The following is a 14,313-nucleotide window of genomic DNA, read 5'->3' on the forward strand; positions in this document are numbered from 1 at the left end:
CTGCAGCAGAATATGATGTCACAACCCGTTATGCTGGCCCGGGCACTGAGCATCTGTCAGAGAAGTCGCACCTTTTCCGAACTTTCTGCTCCACTCATACACTTGCTGCAGCGATAGACATGCATCAGCATACTGGACCTCTAGTCGCCGATGGATTTCAATAGGTTTCGTACGTTCACTGTTAAAAAAATGAATGACAGAAATCATTTTTTCCTTTGTTCTAGAAATATACAAGGTGTGGCTATAACATAACGGGACTATTGCTGTAAAACATTTTATGTCAAAAATATGCATACGAGGGTTGGAACTTTAATAGTGGCAACTATTTATTTACAGCTCGTACAAAATAGATACGTGTTTCAAAGTTTTACCGACCTTCAAAGTAGTCACCAGCATTGTGTATAACCCGTTGCCAGCGATGTGGAAGTCGTAGGATATTCTTAGCAGTGCCAGTTGTGTTGACAGTTCGAGCGGCGCGGTCTATTGCCCGACGAATTTGTAGCAGTTCTGAAGCGAATGCCGCGAACTGTTTCCTTCAGTTTAGAAATAGAGTTGACTTACGAGGGCTTAAGTCAGAGGAGTGCAGTAGGTAGTATAGCACTTAGCAACCCCATCAGACAAACAAATCAGTAACAGCTTGCACTATACGTGCTTGAGCATTGTCCTGCAAAATGATGGTCACGTCCTGCAGAAAGTGTCATCACTTCTGTCTCTATGCTGTTCATTTTTGAAACACAACCTACGACCAGCTTAGAGACAGAAGTGATGACACTTTCTACAGGACTTGACCATCATTTTTCAGGAGAATGCTCAAGCACGTACAGTGCAAGCTGTTACTGATTTGTTTGACTGATGGGGCTGCTAAGTGCTATACCATCTACTGCACTCCCCTGACTTAAGCCCTCGTGAGTTCAATTCGATTTCTAAACTGAAGGAAACACTTCACGGCATTCGCTTCAGAACTGCTATAAATTCGTCGGGCAATAGACCGCGCCGCTCGAACTGTCAACACAACTAGCACTGCTAAGAGTATCCTATGACTTGCACATCGCTGGCAACGGGTTATACACAATGCTGGTGACTATTTTGAAGGTCAGCAAAATTTTGAAACACGTATCTATTTTGTAAGAGCTGTGAATAAATAGTTGCCACTATTAAAGTTTCAACCCTAGTATTTAGTTATCTTCACCCTCAATATACTCCCCTCCTCTATCCCTACAACACTCCATGCGAATTTTCCATTGGTTGGAACAGTGCTAGAAGTCTTCCTCCTTTTTATTTTATCTTTTCTATCGAAATAGTCGCGGTTGCCAAACCACAGTCCAACACGGAAGAAACGAGCTCCCTCGACAGGATTTATTCTTTTATGTGAAATCTCGTGTGCGAAAGAGCGCCAGATTGGCCCGAAAGTATGAAAGCGGGCGCGGCCGTCGTTGCCAAAGAGTGTGGAAGCTGCGTGCTGACTGGACGGGCGGCCAGCCGGGGTTTATAGTAGTGCGGAGAAAGGCGGGCGCCAGCCTCACTGTTACCATGGCCGCCGCCGGGCCGCCACTGCCTCTCCTGCTGCTCGCAGCCGCAGCCGCTGCCGCCGTCGCACACGGACAGGTAAGCCGGGACCGACCGCGCTCTCGCCGCCTCTTCTGTTGTGTGCCGCACTTGCTGTGTTCCTGTTCGTGAAGCAAGCTACGCGTTGGCTTAGAAGACACACGGATTTGTGATTTCCTGTCTGAGAGGCCACAGTTCGTAGTAACTGACGGAAAGTCATCGAGTAAACCAGAAGTTCCGACTCCCAGGGGATCTCAAGTTGATTCCGTATTTCTAGATTTCCGGAAAGCTTTTGACACCGTGCCTCACAAGCGACTTCTAATCAAGCTGCGGGCCTATGGGGTATCGTCTCAGTTGTGCGACTGGATTCGTGATTTCCTGTCAGGAAGGTCGCAGTTCGTAGTAATAGACGGCAAATCATCGAGTAAAACTGAAGTGATATCAGGTGTTCCCGAGGGAAGCGTCCTGGGACCTCTGCTGTTCCTGATTTATATAAATGACCTGGGTGACAAGCTGAGCAGTTCTCTTAGGTTGTTCGCAGATGATGCTGTAATTTACCGTCTAGTAAGGTCATCCGAAGACCGGTATCAGTTCAAAGCGATTTAGAAAAGATTGCTGTATGGTGTGGCAGGTGGCAGTTGACGCTAAATAACGAAAAGTGTGAGGTGATCCACATGAGTTCCAAAAGAAATCCGTTGGAATTCGATTACTCGATAAATAGTACAATTCTCGTGGCTGTCAATTCAACTAAGTACCTGGTTGTAAAAATTACGAACAACTTCAGTTGGAAAGACCACATAGATAATATTGTGGGGCCGGCCGAAGTGGCCGTGCGGTTAAAGGCGCTGCAGTCTGGAACCGCAAGACCGCTACGGTCGCAGGTTCGAATCCTGCCTCGGGCATGGATGTTTGTGATGTCCTTAGGTTAGTTAGGTTTAACTAGCTCTAAGTTCTAGGGGACTAATGACCTCAGCAGTTGAGTCCCATAGTGCTCAGAGCCATTTTTTTTAATATTGTGGGGAAGGCGAACCAAAGGTTGCGTTTCATTGGCAGGACACTTAGAAGATGCAACAAGTCCACTAAAGAGACAGCTAACACTACACTCGTTCGTCCTCTGTTAGAATATTGCTGCGCGGTGTGGGATCGTTACCAGGTGGGATTGACGGAGGACATCGAAAGGGTGCAAAAAAGGGCAGCTCGTTTTGTATTATCACGTAATAGGGGAGAGAGTGTGGCAGATATGATACGCGAGTTGGGATGCAAGTCATTAAAGCAAAGACGTTTTTCGTCGCGGCGAGATCTATTTACGAAATTTCAGTCACCAACTTTCTCTTCCGAATGCGACAATATTTTGTTGAGCCCAACCTACATAGGTAGGAATGATCATCAAAATAAAATAAGAGAAATCAGGGCTCGAACAGAAAGGTTTAGGTGATCGTTTTTCCCGCGCGCTGTTCGGGAGTGGAATGGTAGAGAGATAGTATGATTGTGGTTCGATGAACCCTCTGCCAAGCATTTAAATGTGAATTGCAGAGTAATCATGTAGATGTAGATGTAGATGTAGAAGTGATTTCTGGCGTTCCCCAAGGTAGTGTTATAGGCCCTTTGCTGTTCCTTATCTATATAAACGATTTGGGAGACAATCTGAGCAGCCGTCTTCGGTTCTTTGCACATGACGCTCTCGTTTATCGACTAATAAAGTCATCAGAAGATCAAAACAAACTGCAAAACGATTTAGAAAAAATATCTGAATGGTGCGAAAAGTGGCAGTTGACCCTGAATAACGAAAAGTGTGAGGTCATCCACATGAGTGCTAAAAGGAACTCGTTAAACTTCGGTTACACGATAAATCAGTCTAATCTAAAAGTCGTAAATTCAACTAAATACCTAGGTATTACAATTACGAACAAATTAAATTGGAAGGAACACATATAAAATGTTGTGGGGAAGGCTAACCAAAGACTGCGTTTTATTGGCAGGACACTTAGAATATGTAATAGACCTACCAAGGAGACACTACGCTTGTCCGCCCTCTTTTAGAATACTGCTGCGCGGTGTGGGATCCTTACCAGATAGGACTGACGGAGTACATCGAAAAAGTTCAAAGAAAGGCAGCACGTTTTGTATTATCGCGAAATATGGGAGAGAGTGTCACAGGAATGATATAGGATTTGGACTGGAAATCGTTACAAGAAAGGCGTTTTTCGTTGCGACGGAATCTTCTCGCGAAATTCCAGTCACCAACTTTCTCCTCAGAATGCGAAAATATTTTGTTGACACCGACCTACATAGGGAGGAACGATCACCACGATAAAATAAGGGAAATTAGAGCTCGTACGGAAAGATATAGGTGTTCATTCTTTCCGCATGCTATACGAGATTGGAATAATATAGAATTGTGAAGTTGGTTCGATGAATCCTCTGGCAGACACTTAAACGTGATTAGCAGAGTATCGATGTAGATGTACATGTAGATGTAGAAGTGCGCTGGCTCCCAACATAGGACGACTGATCGTGACGAACACGCGTTCATTACCTTTCCCCTAGAGCACACATGTCGCGATTATAATGTGCACTCAATCGACTGTATTAATATTATTATTACTTTTGACTCTTTAACCCTTTTATTGGACTTGACAGATATATCCACTCGTTCTCACTCAGTTCGTCGAATATGTCCGTCCTCACGGATTCTGTGGCCTGCTCTTAATGGGAATGACAAGTCATAGGCTGACTGGTGTTTTGTCGTTAGGTAAAGCTGATTTCACTACACGGTATCTCTCTTCAGTTTCGTGCGTCGGGTGGCAGAAAAAAACCCTGCTTTTCGCATTATTTCTGTTGTATTTACTAGTGTGAAACCATTTGTGACGACAAAAGGGCGTAATCTATCGAAATCAGAACTAGAACGGTTTCTTTTGGACAGTGATGACAACCTTAGTGACAGATGTGAGAGTTGGCGAAACGTGGGAGGTGAGGGAAACAGATTTAGAATCATCTGACGGCAATATGGCACTGCAACGGACGCCACAATATGCTTTTGTTCGTAACAGTTCGGTTGGCCACCGCTTTCCGTTTAATGGTGAGAAAGGTGTAAATATGTCACTAATACAAAAGCGAGTGATAAATTGTTTTCAGTGTTTTGTACATGACTCTTTGTGCAAAAGAACAACTCACCAAACCACCTTATCTGCAGATCAGGACTCAGCTACTGATCCAAATCTTGCAGCAAAATCTAGGTCCGCAGTTGGCAAGGCACAACAAGTGATGAAGAAAAGATACTACTCGGAACATTATTCTTCAGAACATTCTGAACAAGTCGGGACCCAAACTGTACTTTTCGAAGAGGAAGTCGCTTGATACATCATGCTTTAGGAAACATGAATGAGGAAGATTGCACCGGTTGATGAAATTTCTCCACTTTGCAGACAGTACATCATATGACCCCTTAGATACTGTTAGAGGAAAACATTTCAAAGCACAGCCGATTGTGGAACAGCTGAGACACGCATTCGGATCAGACTGTACGGCAAATACAGACATTAACATTGACGAATCACTGTTTTCCTAAAAAGAACGTTTCGGATGTAGGAAATTAATTCCTTCAAAGCGTACCAGATTGAGCGTCACTTTATTTTAATTGTTTGGAAGCTGTTCCACTTTATTGTTTACACTGGAAAGTACACAGTTCCATTTAATTTTGGTTCATAAATTAAAATAGACGAAGAAATGTTTTCATCAGTGAGCAAGACACATGGTGTGAGTGCGCCGGCCTGCACTACCGGAAATTGGCCACTGAGGCAGAGGTGCGTGCGCGTAAAATACTCACTTTTTTAGACTCCTTCTTTTAGTTATTTGGATTTGAGTTCATGAAAATCGATATTCTGTCTGTATGTATTCCGTGTAGTTGTCAGTAGCTCAACGGCAACTTCTGGCAGCTGATTTTAGGAGGCGACTAACCATCGTACTTTGGTGTTTCGGGTCACATTTTGGTGTGGAAAATTTCATTGAATAATCGTGAGCTGTCCTTTAGAACTAGGTGCCCCCAAAATTTCGAATATATTTTCCATCCGAAAGTTTTCTACAATATCAGTTGTTCCAATTTCTCGAGGACACTGACACTGATTGTTAATGGTAATGTCTGAACTGCGTAGAGTGCTTCTGAAAGAAGGACTGTTTTTTGTGGCGATGTTTGGCGTTGGTTGAAAGGACTTTCTTATTATAAATATTCCAGAGACTATTTATGCTTTACGCAGTTTTTCTATGCGGGTGTTATTGTTTACTCTGTCACTGTCAGTGTTGCCAATGAGTGTTCAACTTGATGCATCCCAAGTCTGTGTGGTTGGACTTAATGTATAGTGTATTCTCCTAAGATATTTGGTGTCCTTTTTTTTTGTAAAAATTCAAGAAGAAAATGTTTCTCGACGTGTAGCCGTTGTCGATAAGTTGTCGAATACTAAATAACTTAAATGATGCGTATAAGTCTAAGAAATTTACTCGCTTTCCTCGAGTTTCCGTTTTAGCTGTACGTCGCACGTCTTTCGAATTTTCATTCGTTGGTCTTGGGCTGTTTTGTAACAGTTCTTTTTCGTGCTTATTTGTACCCTATGGTAACGTGGGCAAGGGTCAGATTACAATACTGAAAGGTTTGGGTTCTATCCATAGTCGATCCTAGGGTTTCTTTGTGCCACTTATTGTTTGTTTCACCTCTGGCAGTAATTTGTTAACGTGAAAATGCCAAGCTGCGTCGAGGTTCGGGCTTCACCTTAAATAATAAGTCGGAGGAAGGTAGCCACACCACACCACCAATAAAACAATGTCTAGTAAAATCATATAGCGTTAAAATAAATATTCGGGCTGATGATACCATCGCCCTTTTTGTTAGTGTTTTAGACCAGAATACATCTGATAGAATTGCAGTATTTATTGCAGCATTCTTTTTAGGCTCTTTATTCTTCAATATAATGTTCGTGGATTCGCTTTGGTTCTGCTACTTCTCTTACGTATAGACGTGCATTAAGTGCTCTGTAACGATATCCTGCTACTTACTTAATCCGCTGGTGTGTGCACGTCTCTTCGTGCGGTAGTTACAAGAAATTCACGCAAAGTTGTGAGAGAAGCATAACGTCTCTGAAAACAAATGACAAGCTGCACGTGAATCAGATGGCACCACAGTGCTACTATCCACATCGGTTACACCGGTCAGAGCGCAATGTGCAGCTGAGATGTAGGAAGATATGTCATGTACAACGTGCCATTTAAATGGTTTAGCTTTGTTTATGAAGCAGCTTGCATTAGCATCCACAATGAAAACAGCTTACTTTTCTTACCGTGTGAGTTCTGGGAATGCGATATAATGTTTACTATAGTTTTGCGGATGTGTTTAATTTAAATTACCGCAGAATAGACAAGGCGTGTTGCTTGATTACCTGAATGTGCTCTTTATTTCCGTGCATCTTCTCTCTAAGCTGATTGGCCAAGTTCTACTATTTGACAGTTTGGTATTTGGTAATGCGTGAAATTTTTAAATGATTCACAAATACAACTAAAGCAGAGTAGAACCATTATGAAACAGGAGGTGGAATACATAACTTAGTTGAAGATTGTTTTGAGACATCTTCCTATTCGTACCAAATTCAGAATCGTAAGGAGTGACAGGAGGCCATGCTGTACTACGGGAGACACTCTGCATCACAACGCTTCTTGAAAGTTATTATCGTTTTGAGCATTTGTTCTTGCTAATAGTGTTTCAATTATTTACTTCGAAATTTCTGTTTAGACTTATCTATGTATAGGGGCAAAATTAATTGAGGACCAGTAATTCAACACGTGTGGCGAAATTATTTAGTTTATTATGTCACATTGCTAAGAAACTGCACATCCATTTGTAAACGAGCAACGTTGATGTAATGTAAAACTCTCCAAAAAATTCACAACTCATCAGGATCTGCAACAAACTACTGGCAATAAAAAAAAAAAACTGTTTCAAATTTCTGATTACTGGTTGAGGTAAGAAGGTCATTACTATGCGCTAAAATTGATTATTTGGAATTTCGTTGTGGGTTCGAAAATCGACAGCGGTAGTAGGTAAAATGACGGGAAATCTACATTTCCATTCGCGAAAGAAGTGACCTACAAAATATTCATTGTAACGATTCTTGAATACTGATCGTATAGATCAGTGTCAGATTATCTAACCTGGTGATGTTGGATTAATAGAAGAGAGGGAGAAGATCTAAGGAAAAGAAGCGCGTTTCGTCACGGGTTCGTTTTGCTAGCGCAGGAGCATAAGGGAGATGTTGAGCTAACTCCTGTGGCAGCAGCCACAAAGTGAGACGGCGTGCCTCGCGGAGAGATTAAGAGATCACGCGTTCCGAGAGGAGGCAGGCGACGCCTTATTCCCTGCCACACACGTCTCGCGAAATAATCGCGACGAGGAAAATAAGAGAAATCAGAGCGCATACCAAGAATCGTGCTCCCAGCGCTCCATTCGCGAATGGAACGGGAAAGGGGAGAAATCCATTTGGTACCCGTAACACCCTCCGCCACACGCCGTAGGGTTGCTTGCAGAGTATAGATTAGACATGTAAGTACAACTGAAGTGAAAATCTGAAATGCTGTGTAAAAGAGGGACGGAACAAACAGAAATCATAGAATGACAAAACTGTAGAGTGCACTTGTTAAACGACGCGGCAAAAATAATAAGCACGCCGTTAGACGGGGAATTCGTGCCAAGTGACATGTTTCAACTGAATAGATTTTTCTAGCTTTTCTAGCTTTTTCTAGCTTTACTGCTGCTCTGATGTTCGAAACATTTTTCTAGAATTTTTATGTAAATAAAAAGTACCAAAATTATATTTTTCTTTCATGTAAAAAGAAATTAAAGTTTCTTGCAGTTCCATAATATTTAAGAACTATGCACTCGGCATTTCCCCTTTATTGGTCTCGTCTTTTTCGGATCATTGCAGTGACGAAGCCTGCTGTATTTTAGCTAGCGAATCCTGAAGTAAAAGCTGTAGTAGTGATCAGTTCCTTGCAATTGTTTCGGTTGGCAGCAACTGAATTTGACAGAAATCTTTGATTCGTTAGAAGAGAAGTGGTGTTCCGAAAGTGCGGTGTCTAGTCTAATGTACATTCACTAATCTTATTCTTTTTTATCTCAAGTGATATTTACTTAAATGTACTTATGTTTTAGAGTGTTTGCATATGATTACTGAGTACATTTTTGAGACCTCTCTTCTTCTTCTTCTTCTTCTTCTTCCAATTCTTCACATATGACCTCTGTATGACCACAAGTTGTCCTTTATGGATCAGGTCTTCCTCTTCTGCTTCCGGAACCTTTTGATCCTATCTCTTCTTCTCACTCCTATTCTTCAGTGGTCTGCAGTACCCTCCTTCCCTCTTTTTCTTGTCACCTCCACTGGTGGTTCTCCCAGATTTTCCTGCACTCTTTTGTCGTTGATCTTTCGCATATTGGTCGGCTTATACTTGCTTTTTCTATTTCACTTCTCTTCCACCTTGATCCTTACCTCAAATCAAGTCTTCCTGCATCCAACAGTCCACTTAGTTCTTGTCTTTCCTATTGTGTTACCCGTTGTCTCTTACACTTTGGTCATTCTACTCATGTTTATCCTGATCTCGCAAATCTAATCATTTTCAGCCTGATTTCTCCTGATATTGTCCACATTCTCCGGTACCGTTCATCCTTAGGCCTTCGCATCCATATTTCACCGCCTCCTTTAGTGCCCAGCATTTCCATAAGATTTTTCCTTCTTTTTTCTCTAGTTTTTGCGCACAATGTGTTGTTATTGTTATCGTCTGAGCCGCATATACTACTGAATTTCTCACCATTTTATTGTAATCATTGATCTTTATGTCTGTAGATGAAAATGTTGTATTGTAGGCTTCTCGATTCGTACAGAAAGCTGATCACATCTTCTTCGTTCCCCCTATTATCCTCTCACTGCTCCTGTTTGTTCCTGTCGTATATTCCCCTAGGCATTTAGATTTGCCCACATTTTGAGGGGTGCCCTCTGGCGTTTTGCAATCTCCTGTGGTATTTTGTGTCTTCGTTTTGTTGCTGCAAGCAGTCTTCAATCCTACCCTCCTGGCTATCCTACTTAGGTTGTCAGGTTGTTTCTTTTGCGCATTCTTCTGTCCCACTTACTATCGCTATGTCTTTCGCAGAGACTAGGCAGACCACTAGGGCCCTATTGTCCTTTGCTTCCCTCACGTGCCTCTTCGGTACTCGCATTTCGTTGTTTATTACTCTCTACTAACTGACCTTATTCTTGCACTTGCCTTTCTGTCCGGCAGGATCTCCGTTATCAATACTCGCATTTAGTGAAGTCTCTGAGATATCGGTGGTAAGTGGACGGCATTGTGAACACTATGTCTATGTTCGCAGGAATGGAGCAGTCTGTACTCACTGGAGCGGGCGGAAGGTGCGCAGGAGTTGAGCGACACTTGCAGCGCCCACATGCGGATGTACACGCAGAACCTGCGCAACGGAACCTTCTGGGCGCAGTACAGTGAGTACAAACAGTTATCCTGACATTACAAAACTGTACTTATTACCTCAGGACCAATGGAATACCGTCGCATACGTGCGATCGACTGCAATCGCGTATTTACTATCAGAATTTTCACAGTGCGTTGTACACTGAATAGCCAGAGCCAAGAAAACTGGTACACCTGCCTAATATCGCGTAGCGCCCACGCGAGCACACGGGAATGCGGAAATGCCGGAACACGATGTGGTGTGGACTCGACACATATCTGAAGTAGTGTTGGAGCGATTCACACCTGCCGGCCGCGGTGGTCTAGCGGTTCTAGGCGCTCAGTCCGGAGCCGCGCGACTGCTACGGTCGCAGGTTCGAATCCTGCATCGGGCATGGATGTGTGTGATGTCCTTAGGTTAGTTAGGTTTAAGTAGTTCTAAGTTCTAGGGGACTGATGACCATAGATGTTAAGTCCCATAGTGCTCAGAGCCATTCAAAGGGATTCACACCACGAATCCTGCAGGGCTGTCTATAAATTAGTAAGAGTACGAGGGGGTGAAGATCTCTTCTGAACAGCACGTTGCAAGGCATCCCATATATGCTCAATAATGTTCGTACCTAGGGAGTTTGATGGCCAGCGGAGGTATTTAAAGTCAGAAGAATGTTCCTGAAGCCACTGTGTAGCAATTCTGGACGTGTGGGGTGTCTCATTGTCCTGCTGGAATTGCCAAAGTCCGTCGGAATGCACAATGGACATGAATGGCTGCAGGTGATCACACAGGATGCTTACGTACGTGCTACTTGTCAGAGTCGTATGTAGACGTATCAGGGGTTCCATAACACTCCAACTGCACACTCTCCAAACCATTAAGAGCCTCCACCAGCTTGAACAGTCCCCTGCTGACATGTAGGGTCCATGGATTCATGAGGTTGTCTCCATATCCGTACACGTCCATCTGCTCGAAACAATTTGAAACGAGACTCGTTCGACAAGGCAACGTGTTTGCAGTCATCAACAGTCCAATGTCGGTGTTGACGGGCCCCGGCGAGACATAAAGCTTTGTGTCGTGCAGTCACCAAAGTTACATGAGTGGGCCTTCGGCTCCGAAAGCCCATATCGATGATGTTTCGTTGAATGGTTCGCACGCTCACACTTGTTGAGGGTCCAGCACTGAAATCTACAGCAATCTGCAGAAGGGTTGCACTTTGGTCGCGTTGAACGATTCTCTTCACTTGTCGTTAATCCTATTCTTGCAGGATCTTTTTCCGGCGGCAGCGATGTCGGAGATTTGATGTTTTACCGGATTCCTGATATTCATGGTACACTCGTGAAATGGTCGTACCGGAAAATCTCTCCTTCATCGCTACCTCGGAGATGCTGTGTTCCATCGCCCGTGCGCCGACCATAACACCACGTTCCAACTCGTATAAATCTTGATAACCAGCCATTGTAGCAGCAGTAACCGATCTAACAACTGCTCCAGCCACTTGTCTTGTATAGGCGTTACCGACCGTAGCGTCGTATTTTGCCTGTTTACGTATCTCTGTATTTGAATACGCATGCCAATACCAGTTTCTTTTGCTTTTCAGTGTAATTGACGGGTAGTGATCTGGTTCTCTAAAGCAGTGTGATAAGCCCTTTGAAGTTCATGATCTACAGGGTACACCTATGCGGTGGCGCTGGAGTCTACGCGCTCTTCGAATAATGGAGTTAGATGACATTTTCACAACGAGTATTTGGGTGACAGGAGGTGGAGAGGTAAAAAGGATGGAAAATGAGGGTTTAAACTCCCGTCGATCTCGAGGTCATTAGAGACGGAGCACAAGCTCCGAATATTACGAGGACGGGGAAGGAACTTGGCCGTGCCCTTTGAAAGCAATCATCTAGGCATTTGCCTGGAGCGGTTTAAGGAAATCACGGAGGAGATGTTGTGGTCTAATGATCCTCGTCACCAGACTTTGCGCCAAGGCTCTGGATTAAATTCCAAACCTCTCCGCTGTATCTCATGAAGTGAGAGCATGTGACACTGTTGATGGTGAATCGTCCGTCGGATGGGGACGTGATGGTCGGCGGCCTACCTTGTACTATTCCAGAGGAGTAGGCCCTGAGCCAGCACCAGGTTTTACCTTCTCCCTACTCTCGTCATCGTCGTACAACACATACGTAACGCTACACTATACGCGTCTGCATTACACTTACCCACATTCCACAAATACATTCGCAACACAACAAGCCGCAAGGAAACTGATCAGAGTGCGCGAAGGATGACCAGCCATCCCGGCAGGCAGATGAACCCACCCCGTGAAATTTTCCAGCCAACAATACCATACGGCATTTACATCTTTACCGAAAAGTCACTCGTGTGAAAATACACTATAATAGCAGAAAAAACTACCGGTAGACGTGGGTCCGACAACAAGCCGTTTGGAAGGTAATAGCTGATATGTGGTTATGAGCCGCCACTGACTTTAGTTCTGGTTAGTACAGATGTATTTGAAATGTGAACTTTTCGTTTAATTCATCCAACTGGACTCGAATTTCAGCCACGTCCCCTGGTTGGCGAATGTGTTCAAAATGTTCAAATGTGTGTGAAATCTTATGGGACTTAACTGCTACGGTCATCAGTCCCTAAGCTTACATACTACTTAACCTAAATTATCCTAAGGACAAACACACACACCCATGCCCGAGGGAGGACTCGAACCTCCGCCGGGACCAGCCGCACTGGCGAATGTGATAGATGTACGAAAACGTACTGAAAATTAATGCCTCCGAATTTTTTACTGAAAATCCTTAAAGCTTTTTAAGTAAAAACTAAAAAGTAAACTGTGTCCGAAAAGGCTTTGGAAGGCTCAATGGTACCTACCGGCCGCCGTGTCATCCTCAGCCCATAGGCGTCAATGGATGTGGATATGGAAGGGCATGTGTCAGTACATGGCTCCCCCGGCCGTATGTCAGTTTACAAGACCGGAGCCGCTACTACTTCTCAACCAAGTAGCTCCTCAGTTTGCTTCACAAGGGCTGAGTGCACCCTGCTTGCCAACAGCGCTTGGCAGACCGGATGGTCACCCATCCTAGTGCTAGCCCAGCCCGACAGCGCTTAACTTCGATGATCTGACGGGAACCGGTGTGACCACTGCGGCAAGGCCGTTGGCACTTTTTAAGTAAAACAAATGTTATTAACATTCCACAAATTTATTCTTCATGTCTACACATATATTTTTCATCATAGTCACCGTGGCTAAGAACACATTTCTCCCAACGATAGACTAGTTTGTTGATACCACGGTGCCACAACCTCACCTCCACTTGCTCCGCTTCATCACAATCAAAGGGAAGTCCTCGAAAGTGTCCTTTAAGTTTTGGAAACAAACGGAAATCGGATGGGGCCAAGTCACGACTGTTTGGAGAATGATCGATGACGGTGAACCCAAGACGTGGGATTGTTGGAAATGTCGCAGCGCATGCGTGTGGTCTGGCAGTGCCAAGCTGAAGGAGAGGATGCTCCCTGTTCAAAAGTGGTTCAAATGGCTCTGAGCACTATGGGACTTAACTGCTGAGGTCATCAGTCCCCTAGAACGTAGAACTACTTAAACCTAACTAACCTAAGGACATCACACACATCCATGCCCGAGGCAGGATTCGAACCTGCGACCGTAGCGGTCGCGCGGTTCCAGACTGTAGCGCCTAGAACCGCTCGGCCACTGCGGCCGGCCGATGCTCCCTGTGTGGAAGAACTCTTCAAATTCGAAACTCGATTACAGCACTCTGTTTCTCAAGCACTGACTTAGTTCCGTTACACACTGCAATGTTACACGCTACAATTGGGACGCTCCTAGTGGCAGCGGGCTGCAAATATGTAGAGATGAACAATAGAACTGCCATGTTACATGCTACAATTGGGAGCCCTCTTGTGTCAGAGAGCTGTAAATATATAGAGATGAAGAATAAAGATGTAGAGTTTTAATAACTTTTTATTTTATTTAAAGAGCTTTAAGAATTTTTCACATGCCCTCGTAGACTGTTTGCAGATAATGCCGTCCTTTATCGTCTAGTGACCGCAACAGAAGTTAAAAACAAATAAAAAATGGTGTTGATAAGATATCTGAATTGTGAAAAAGTGGCAATAGACCCTGAAAAATAAATGTGTGAGTCACTCCTAATGAGTACTAAGACAGCTCTGTTTAATTGCTGTTACATGACAAACGACACAAATTTAGATGTTGCAGATTTAACTTAACACCTACGTATGACAGTCAGGAACAACTT

General features: G+C 43.9%; 1 protein-coding gene and 1 pseudogene across 1 annotated transcript in view; one reads left to right on the forward strand and one right to left on the reverse strand.

Annotated features, from left to right (window-relative positions):
• The first annotated feature begins 9,980 nt into the window (after positions 1-9,980).
• Positions 9,981-14,313, forward strand: part of LOC126470719 (nose resistant to fluoxetine protein 6-like) — a 185,110-nt gene continuing 180,777 nt past the window's right edge. Inside the window, exon 1 of the mRNA XM_050098722.1 lies at positions 9,981-10,073. Within this exon, the coding sequence (XP_049954679.1) occupies positions 10,022-10,073 (52 nt within the window). The 5' untranslated portion in view covers positions 9,981-10,021. The remainder of the gene's footprint in view (positions 10,074-14,313) is intronic.
• On the reverse strand, positions 13,082-13,199 carry LOC126472179 (5S ribosomal RNA; annotated as a pseudogene).

This window comes from Schistocerca serialis, chromosome 3 (genome assembly GCF_023864345.2).
Source record: "Schistocerca serialis cubense isolate TAMUIC-IGC-003099 chromosome 3, iqSchSeri2.2, whole genome shotgun sequence".
Classification (NCBI taxonomy): domain Eukaryota; kingdom Metazoa; phylum Arthropoda; class Insecta; order Orthoptera; family Acrididae; genus Schistocerca; species Schistocerca serialis.